This window comes from Haliotis asinina, chromosome 7 (genome assembly GCF_037392515.1).
Source record: "Haliotis asinina isolate JCU_RB_2024 chromosome 7, JCU_Hal_asi_v2, whole genome shotgun sequence".
Taxonomy (NCBI): domain Eukaryota; kingdom Metazoa; phylum Mollusca; class Gastropoda; order Lepetellida; family Haliotidae; genus Haliotis; species Haliotis asinina.
Genome location: NC_090286.1, coordinates 43,374,092 through 43,385,199, shown reverse-complemented (window position 1 = coordinate 43,385,199; position 11,108 = coordinate 43,374,092). Strand labels below are relative to the sequence as shown.

Genomic DNA, 11,108 nt, shown 5'->3' with positions numbered 1-11,108 from the left:
AGTCACATTTGATTTTATTTACCATCAGGCAATATTTAAATATCTAAATGTATTCTGAAAACGATGAATCATATATACACTTCATGGCTTAATCCATAATCCGCCTCTCGTCACCTTGTCGAAAGCTGTAGAAATATCGACTGAGGCTGAATACAATAGTTTTGAATGTGTTTTCTAGCGGGATATCCAAAAAGACTTTGTATAGCAGTCATTAGCTAGGTTCAAAATAATTTTAGAAATCCAGATCGTCTGTGATAAATTGTATCAGATTGATCACAAAACGGTGTTATCTGCTCGTTTAATAAACAGGTAAACGATATGCCCACACAACCGTGGGCTGAAAATGGGACAATTATAAAAAATAGATTAATAAAATGATTCAATGATGCGATATCTCCTTTGTTTTGAGTATATCCCCGGTGTTTTATTGTACACATGGTTCAGTTTGTTAATTGCAAACGACACTCAATTTTCTGTTATTTTTCCCTTCAACATTGTCATCATAGTCAGGAATAACAGTTATGTCTTCATGCTCATGCTGTTGATCACTGGATTGTCTGGTCCAGACCCGATTATTTACAGACCACCGCCATATAACTGGAATATTGATGAGTGCGGCGTAAAACTAAACTCACTCACTATTCCAATCAAGTCAGAGCAGATTCATATGCATAAAGAGGATCATGAGTGAGTATGGTTTTACGCCGCTTTTAGCAATATTTCATCAATATCACGTCGGGGGACACCAGAAATTTGCTCCACACACAATCGAACGCGGGTCTTCAGGGTAACGAGCGAACAGTTAGGCTACCCCACCACCCCTTTTAATGAATACACAGACAAACCGGAAGGCCTAAATGACATGGCATACATCAAATGCTTATAATACCAGTATGCGGTTATGCAGTTACAGAAAAACGAATTGCATTGTGTACAAAGGTCGAATACGGGCGTTTCGTGACTGACTAGGCAGTGGCCAGACCGGTTTACGATCCGGGAACGTATCTGAACTTGCAATGTCGCTCTATTCGGGATTTGTTCTTGACTGTCAGGGCATGTCGACCTCTTCTGTGCTTCTTTGTAAAGAGAAACCTTGTTCATTGATATACACCTCCAAAAACGGCGAGATGTCATTGTGAAGCTCGCTAAAGGTAGCGTCGCTCGTACATGGCTCGATACATTTCATAGAGTTAAAGAATGCTCTTCATAAGCGCATGAGGCGACGCCTGTGAATACCTACCCTGATCAAGGTTAGTTTTTCTTGCTGTTAGTCACTTCCTCTCGTTTTCTTAATGATCATAATTTCTTAATAACCGTTTTAATATCAGCGAAGTATCTGCAGTTGACATCCGAAACTGTCCCTAGTGCTTCTAACACGGGATTGTTCATGTGTGTAAGGAAGCATAATTTGCAAAGTCAAAGGAGAGATTTTTCTCTTTAAGACTAGTTCAGTTAAATCTTATTTCTTCGTTTTTCGTCTGTTTCATTGTCCAAGAGGGCTGTTTTAGAGATAGGCCATCGCGATTATTTCGTGCTCAGGTAACGCAATCGAGATTATTCACTCTTTAGAGTGTTTATAGGCCGCAGTCTATTTAACTGCCCCTCTATGCACCTTGTCAGAACAGCTTACAACCGTAGTTAATGTCAGGCCATTATACATGTACGTGCCACATGTAGTTCAGTGTACAATATTATTCAGAACACATGCTCGGTGGTCAGACATTTAGCTGAACACCGGATCCCGTCAGTCGCCATTTACGACAAGTATGGGTCACTGATGATCAAATCTAAACCGGATCCACCCAGTCTGTACAATGCATAACCGCGTCAAATGTTTACATGCACTAAGGGTATCGCAATACTCACAATATCATTTTGTGAAGGCCTATGCCCGTACAGTATGTCATATCATTGTCCAGGACTTCAGAAACAGAACCCTATTTAGAAGGTACAACATCACATTACATTATATTACGCAGTTAAAACGGAGGTCTAAATACATGCGTCGTTCAAGTAGACTTTGAAAGTCATCTTAAATACATTTATTGCTGATAAAGGTGTAGGGTGATGTCTTAGGTGTTATCAACTTTGTCGGAGCATTAAATTGTGTGACAAAAGTAGGTGAATGTATGTTTTGCGTTTCAGCTATTTGAAATGTACTATCCTTTCATTTGCCACTTACAAATATGATAAGATATTTATGTAAAAATATGCATCAATACTTTATGTTTTCTGTTTGAGGCCTGTATTTAAATAATTAGCATCGGTTTTCGCAATGTTACCAACCTATGATGTCTTTAATATGTGAAAATTCCGGTATTGTAGACTGAAATGAAACAATTCGTTTCTACTGCAATGTGCTGCATATATCTGTCAAAGTAGCAGATATTTTTAAAACTTACAATGCGTATATGTGGGTTGGGGCTAATAGTTAAAACATTCCTAATATTATTTTAAAACATTTGTATCATAATAGTTAGTGATGAAGTAAGGTGTCCAACGTGTGACGAAGATCCCCTGCTTCTATCTCATTCTGCTGCTTTCCGTTTGTGTCTTCATCTCTCGAGGACAGTTTTATTATATCCATCTAATTCAGCTTACACTCTGAGCATTCTGCCTACATCTCCCCCTGCTTATATTTGATTCTGTGACTTCAACTCGTTCAATAAACTTCCCTTTCGTCCTTCGTCTTCCCCTGTCAATATTTTAATGAACCTTCTTCCCATTCTCCCTGCACCTTCATCTCCCAACGTCTCATTCGGTCTACATCTAGTTTTCTGCTTAAATCTTATTCACTGCCTGCATCTCGTTCAGTCAACTCCAAATTCGTCCTCATCTTACTCAGTCAAACTTTTGATCAGCCCGCTTCCCATTCTGCGTACATCTTCTTCTCCCGACGTGTCATTTTGCTAACATCCCTTCTGCTTAAATCTCATTCACTGACTACATCTCAGTCAACAAACGTCTCATTCTCCACACACACCTGGAGGAGCCTACTTGAATTTGAAAGCAATTGGAGAAAGCAAATATGGTATTTGTAACGTAAAGAACGTTGCAGGCAAACCATCCGAGTTTTTGAGATTAAATATCAAACGGTCATATTAAATTGTACAGTGAAGCGCAACTCTTCCTCTTCCTGCGAAAATGGGTGTCGTTCTGAGAGTTGGTATTTGGTACTTTTACAGTAATTGGACTTCACTTTGGAACAACGGAGTTCATTAGTAAAGAGTGGATTTGGAAGTAGAGGACTTCACTTGGATGCTAAACATTCCAGGATGTCGAAGATTACTTTTCGGTGCTTCATCCTCGTTGTCACGGTGTTAGTGACTTCTTTGACGTTCATATGGACATATCGGAAAATGGATTTAGGCAATTCAAGAAGGAACGCAGCATTACTCGCTGTAAGTATTTTCTGTCATGATAGAGTCATTAACTTATGTCAATCCCTATGGCACTACAGTTAATTGCGCATTGTTGATTTGCTCTTGCGCCCATTTATGAAACACAGATGCATATATTATACCGATACATGGATGTATTAATTGAATTGCAGACCAGTTGAATTACAGACCAGTTTAATGAGAGATGAATGGCATGGGGGTGTTCCTTAAATTAACCATGATAGCCTCTCATAACTGGATGGTCTCATACCACGACACCCGTGTCGGAAGGTAGTACATTCTATATACACACAGTATGTGATTGACACTTCCTGTACTGAATACCAGGGACTCTTTATCACCGCACTAAGGTTACCTTAGTTATTTACGATCACCTTACCACTTTGTGAAAGAAGGCCCAGATGTGTAGTCAGGTAATGTGCTGTCACACGTGGTTAGTTAGTTGAATTGTATAAACTGTACAATAGCAATACACTGTACTTCAGAACAAATGTACACGGGTTTTCAATTACCTGTGCAGCCACTTAGTACAGTGGAACTGTTGAAAACCGCTGGTCTTTATCATATAGATATATATGCGATTAAATATGTTGTCCGGTTTAGTCACCATCTTCTTTTGGTATTTCAGAATCCAGTGCCAAATATTGTTTTAAACACTGGATCAAAAGCCGAAGTTCACACAACTGAAACGAAGACAAACACGGTAAGAAAAAGTATAATTTAGGATTTATATTTTCTATGAAGCTTTGAAAGACTTGCAGAAGCACTTTGTCAAGTATATTATTCCCAGACATTATTGAGAAAATTGTCTCGACAAATATCTAATACATGCATATGAACTATAGAGGTTTCACTTAAATGCTTTCAAAGTGCCCTTTCAGTACCTTGTGAGACTTTCTTCCCATGTGTTACACAACTGAATACGCCTTGCAACACTACCGAACAATTTTTTCAGAAAGTCGTGTTACAGCGTATCCCAATATTCGACCACTTCTTTCTTCATGTCCTCTATATTCCCGAGTCCTTTTTGGTTTATTCTGTACGTCATCAGTGCTCATATTTTCAATAGGGTTACGATCTGGGCTGTAGTCGCACCAGTCTACACCTTGAATATTTTTGTAGTGCGTTTTGGGTGGTTATCATGCTGGAAAATCCAATTATCTTCATAATGATAACATGAGAAAAGATGATCATTTCAGATGTCAGATTATCGTTCCTTCGTCAGTGAAAATACACACACAACGTGATGATATCTCACCCCACACTTAAAATTTCGGGCGGGCTATGTTTGTTTTGAGCATTGGTAGATAAGTTTCAAATTATCACACAGTTCGGTAAAGACAGACCGTTCGTCAGAAAAGAAAACACCCTAATCTTGAGCCCTACAATAAACGTCTTTTTTCTGCATCTTCCATCAATTGTAAGGGAATTCCGCGTTTTTCACCCAGTTAGGTCTTCGTCTTTGTAATTCTTGTCTTAGGGTTTTCATACCTGAGGACTACCTCTGTTAATTATTTTGTTTCTGATATTCTCAAGGCTTTCAATCTTCCCGTTCTCACTAACTGACTAAGTCGCCGGCGATCCGTAGGACTAAACTTACTTAGTCTCCTCGCCCCTGTCTGGTGCTCAGACTCATCTCCTGGCTGAACATTTTCAAAGTTCTTTATACTGTACACAGGAGAAAGTCGTGTCTACTCTTTGGCATTAGTCACGCACCTTTCAAATTCATCGAGAAACACGTCTCTTTTATCATCTGCTGTGATATCTGCTATGTCAACAATGGAAACTGTCTGCTACACCAGGGGAGATAACACTTGATGTAGTAAGGTTCAGTCTTGAGCTTTCAAGAGCTGCCTCGCTTATTGAGTACCTCACTACAAATTACTCCATAACTGAACACCTGTTTTAAAATTATATTAATAGTATTAGGAAACAAAGATCTTCTCAAAAGTTTCTGGGAAAACTAGACTGTATGCTATTTCCTGATTCACCAAACGAGGAAACATCTTCTGCCTGAATCACTTCCGATTACTCTCAACGGCATAACTCAAATATTGATGAAAGCTCAAATGGACTAATCAGGATATGAACTGGATACTGTCACTTCCGGGCAGTAGTGACCAATGTGACTGACACTCGCTATGCTGAAGGTCAGATGAATAATTTGATGACGAATGGTAAATGGGAATGTATGTTACCCACCGCTGCTTCTCTCCTTCTGATTTTGATCGACAACCCTGGAAGGTCATCGATCCCTGTCATATGGATAAGGATAACATCAAACATGTTGTCCTGTTTGGTCAGCAGCTACCTTTGATATTTCAGAATCTCGCGCCAGTAGGCCAGCCCATGCCTACGCTCCAGGTGCTGAAGACGTTGAACAGAGAACAACTGTCACAGATATACCACAGGTATATACAAATAAATGATAAACTTTGATTACCTCATTACTCATACAAATATCAGCATGTATGTCGTTTCCCATTTTGATCGGAAAAGATAGTGATACTGATCACGTTCCGGGTTAGAATCGATCTTCAGTAAGCCATGCCTGTAGTGAGAGACTCCTAACAAACTTAGATGGTCAGGTTCGTTGACTTGGTTCACATATGCCATAGGATGCCAGTTAGGTAGATGGATGCTCATGCTGTTGTTTACTGGATTGTCCTGTCCATGTTCGATTCCTTACAGACCGCCACCATATAGCTCGGCGTAAAACTAGTCACTCACTCATTCTCTCACACCTCACTCACTCACTAAGCCTGCTAAGGGTCACAATGTCTATGTGTCTAATGGACTGATCAGTCACGGGTATGCCACGAATGTATATGGGACACCCACGTGTGGTGACCAACACTTTGGCACTGGACAAAGGACATGCTATACTAATCGATACTGGTCAACGATTTTGTTCAATGTTCATCAACAAGTATTATTTCTTGTATTCAAATGTTCATGCTAAAGATGTATTTGAAAGGCAACCAGAAAACACTTTATCGCCCAGAAGCTTTAAAGCAACGTCAACGTCTGAAAGAACCAGTTTCAAATGAAATTGTCTGGACACATTTCTGGATTAACGAACAATGGGATAACATGAATGGGATTAATATGGTGTTTTAACTGATGTTCCCAATGAGCTAAACGAATTTAAGTATATAATTGGATTTCTGTTCAGCTATGTGAACAGCGTTCAGATGTCGTGTAAAAACATGGTCAGGCGTGGCAACGTCGGCGACGGTGGCTGGAACGTTTGTGAAGACCCTCCATACGGAATGAAGACGCCCTGTAATATTTATTCCTTTGGGTAGGTCCCCAATAACATATGAGAAAGACTGACCAAATTATTCATATGTTGGAATTGCCCTTATCTGGTGACAAGCTTCAGTGACTTGTTACATCGATACTTCATTATCACCCATATTTTGTGATGGACTGCCATTAATTCTAATTGTAGTATATCGTCCCAGTGTATATGCTTCTAAATGCCAAAAGGGCCGCTGGAGTAGCCTAAAGGTTAAAGTGTTCGCTCGTCACGCCAAAGACCCGGGTTCGATTCCACATATGGACACAATGTGTGAAGCCCATTTCTGGTGTCTCTCCTGCGATATTGCTGGAATATTGCAAAAATCAGAGTTAAACTAAACTCACTCCAAATGCCACAGGAATGGAGTGTGAGTGAGTTTAGTTTTACGCTGCCTTTTAGCAATATTCCAGCAATATCACGGCGGGAGACACCAGCAAATGGGCTTCACACATTGTACCCATGTGGGGAATCGAACCCCGGACCTTCGGCGTGACGAGCGAACGCAGTAACCACTAGCCTACCCCACCGCCCCGCCACAGGAATGGTCACCATTTAGATTATTCTTCGCATGAAATCATGAATGACAATGCATGTGTGTACTGTATTTTCCTTATCAGGTCCACCATGCTTCTTGCAGGATCAACTACGACTGGAGCTTTGACGACGCAGTAGCTACAGCATATGGCTGCCATGTCCACTCGTATGACCCAAGGTGTGTGCTTCAATAAATACAACATGTCCTAGATTTTCAGCGCTGTTTTCATACAAAGCCATATCCTTGTTAATTGAGCTCGTCGTATGTTGCCGTGAGAACTCAAATGTTCATAACTCAGTAAATAAGTGACCATGTCGTATTCACAATACATCCCTTTTAATTTTGCCGAATGCATTCAGTCCGTCCCAACTTTACTTGAGTTTACATTTGGACAGGGTCAATGTTTTCATGCCTTGGAATGTAGCATTCAATGATCGCCAGGACACGTATTTCAATGTGCAGATGACCGATACTGACTGAAAGAGTGTGATTACAGGCGTTCCTCCATGTGAAATTTTGGATGGTTTCATCTTCACTCATGCTGATATCCTTGTCATCAACGTCCAAATGACCTTTTGATGCTTATACTGCTTAAGGTCTGGCTACGCGTACGAAGGTACGAATGCCACGAGAAAAACTTAGGAGATCTTACAATAGGCTTACAATACGAGAGGTTTGTGACACGGGACGCAGATTTGTAATCCACATTCGTTATCCACTCCTGTTACGTGTTAATTTTTAATTTTATTTGGGTTTCAGGTTTCATGTCAGTTATCAAAAGAGACTTCAAAGTCGCAGTAGACTATCGCTATTGTAATAGTATGTAGCAATAGACTATCGCTATTGTAATAGTATGTGGCAATAGACTATCGCTATTGTAATAGTATGTGGCAATAGACTATCGCTATTGTAATAGTATGTGGCAATAGACTATCGCTATTGTAATAGTATGTGGCAATAGACTATCGCTATTGCAATAGTATGTAGCAATAGACTATCGCTATTGCAATAGCAATAGACTATCGCTAGTTGATCCCACTCAGTAGTTCACGATCGCCTGCTAATTTCAAGTGTATATCACTATGTTTCATATGATATTATGCATATTCATTGTAAACATTTCAGCATGACAAGAGTATCAGACCATGACAGGAGAAGCAACATTCATTTTCATAGGACCGGCCTTAATTCTACCGACACATCAAACAACATGGGCTGGCGAATGCGAACCTTCTCGTCTATTTTAAAGGAAAACAATCACACACAGGTAAGACGGATGTGTGTTACGCTATCTAAGACATGCTAGAACATAACAGGTATTCGCTGACATCTGGGGAAACAAACCATGTGAAATGAATGTGATCAGTGATATGTCCCGTGACCATAGGCACACCCGATATGAGAATAAATATAAGGGAAAGACGAAGTGTTTCTAATAAGCTGGCATAATAACCACAAAATGTCTAAATACTTTTGTTGTGTTGAGACCCATCTAGGATTCAAATCCGCTCTCGTGTACTAGGAAAACAATATGTCACATGCTGGACATTCTCGTCGGTGAGATCTTGGTAAAGTTTGGGAGTAAACATTTAAAAACAGAACACAAAGGCATCCCAATAAGCGCCAATTGTGCTCCCCTCTAGGCGGATGACTTTCTCTGTGTAAATGAATCAAACTCGGGTTTTCACCGATTGTCAAATGCTAATGATTCAACTTGTCCTTCAGTGATGTATATTGTGGAATACGGTTAGATAATTATAAACAACAAACCCCAGTTCCCTTCCACAGATTTACCCATCTGAACTTGAAATAAAGAAGACGCCTTGGCCGTTTTATATATTTAGACCTCTGTGTAAAGATTCAGAGAGTGGCCACATTATTACCCAAATACTGCATAACTGTCAATCTGCATGCAGCACATTTTGAGCCCGACATCTAACTACATCACTTGGATGCGTGAGTGAGTGTGGTTGGACATGGGAATGGAACCCGGGTCTTCAGTGTGACGAGGGAACGCTTTAACCACAAGGCCACACACACACACACACACACACACACACACACACACACACACACACACACACACACACACACACACACACACACACACACACACACACACACACACACACACACACACACACACACACACACACACACACACTCACACACTCACTCACTCACTCACTCACTCACTCACTCACTCACTCACTCACTCACTCACTCACTCACTCACTCACTCACTCACTCACTCACTCACTCACTCACTCACTCACTCACTCACTCACTCACTCACTCACTCACTTGGATGTGTGTGCCGCCATGTAGTCATAGAGAACTGAAGCTATGAGAGGATCAGGGTTGCGGAGATCGTATCTCAAACTGTTGATCTCTTGTCAAAGAATGTCTGGTCTAGACCCGATCATTCATAGCTGAAATATTGCCGAGTGTGACCCCAAACAACCAACAGACAAATAACCTTTTGGGTATAGTAAGTCAATCCAGGTGCAACAGTCTGTAACTATTTTAGTTGTGTCTATTTCTCATGTACGCCCGAGCTCGCCTGGCATTTGAGAACACACTCTGTTTCAAAAATATTTTCAAACACTGAAACAGAACATCCCTATAACTAAAACACACTTGTCCTTTGGTTTTTTTACAAACAGTATCATATTTGACAAATAGTTCTCATCACTCTCACTGGAGAATGCAATGTAATATTGTGATAGTGATAAATCACTTGTTTTCTAAACGTGTTTGTGGTTGAAGCCCGAATCCTATCATTCCCCCCAACGGTAACGATCGAGTCTTGACCTAACAATCGCCTCTACTTTTGCATCTTTATAATAAGTTCCTTCTATTCACTTCAAATGTAATGTATCTATGGTTTAATCCTCAATATCTTGGCGACAATGCGGTGGTCAGGCTCGCTGACTTGGTAGACACGTGTCATCGGTTCCCACTTGCGCAGATCGATGCTCATGTTGTTGATCACTGGATTGTCTGGTCCAGACTCGAGACCAGACACCAGACCGCCGCCATATAGCTGGAATATTGCTGAGTAAACGCACTCACTCACTCAATCTCTACGTCATTCTAAAACGATATTAGTGGGTTCACGGTGTGCTGTTTTGGTTATGTTCAGATCTAATTCATAAATAATGCCACATGAGTTAGATTGCTGGAGTAGTGCCGGGTGAAGTGTTAAAAACAAAAACATACAACAAACACGATGAAGGCAAAATGGTAGAAATGCTATTACTGTACCAGATGTTTCTTTAACATTGTAATGGGAAGGGGTACATTCACCGTACAAAATGCATTATATATCTCCTTCACTGCATTAATTCCGTTCATGTCTTTTCTATTCTAGGCTACGATCGATCTACTGAAGATTGACATTGAAGCTTCGGAGTGGTTTGCTTTTCCTGAAATGTTACAAAGTGGAAGTTTGAAAAATGTAAAACAGTTTTGTTTTGAACTTCATATCAAGCTGGGAAATAACCCAGAGCCGGATATTGACAAGTACCTGAGAGGTCTGGAGCTGCTAAGAGACTTCTATAATGCCGGATTTAGGATATTCCATACACATAAAAATATGGATGCCAAATACAAGTCAATGTTTGGTATGGAGCGAACGGGTTGCCATGAGATTTACATGGTGCGCAGTGACTCAAGGACATTTGGGTGACTTCGTAATTTTACTGTTTAAATCGTCTTGTAAACGTGTTCTCAGCAGTATGGGAAATATATGCAGAGATTGCAACCGTGTTTGTGTGGTGCCAGCATAAACATAACATAAACTTTGAGATGAATTGTGACGAGGCCACAAGTGTTTGTACTTTAGGGTTTTGAATGTAGCAACACC

General features: G+C 40.4%; 1 protein-coding gene across 1 annotated transcript; it reads left to right on the top strand.

Moving 5' to 3' along the window:
- Nucleotides 1-993: 993 nt before the first annotated feature.
- Nucleotides 994-11,106, top strand: LOC137291580 (probable methyltransferase-like protein 24). Its single transcript, XM_067822961.1, has 8 exons — nt 994-1,250; nt 3,186-3,401; nt 4,030-4,104; nt 5,727-5,812; nt 6,577-6,705; nt 7,343-7,417; nt 8,366-8,507; nt 10,614-11,106. The coding sequence occupies exons 2-8, from the start codon at nt 3,276-3,278 to the stop codon at nt 10,929-10,931; spliced, it is 951 nt and encodes a 316-aa protein (XP_067679062.1). The 5' UTR covers nt 994-1,250; nt 3,186-3,275; the 3' UTR covers nt 10,932-11,106.
- The last annotated feature ends 2 nt before the right edge of the window (nt 11,107-11,108 follow it).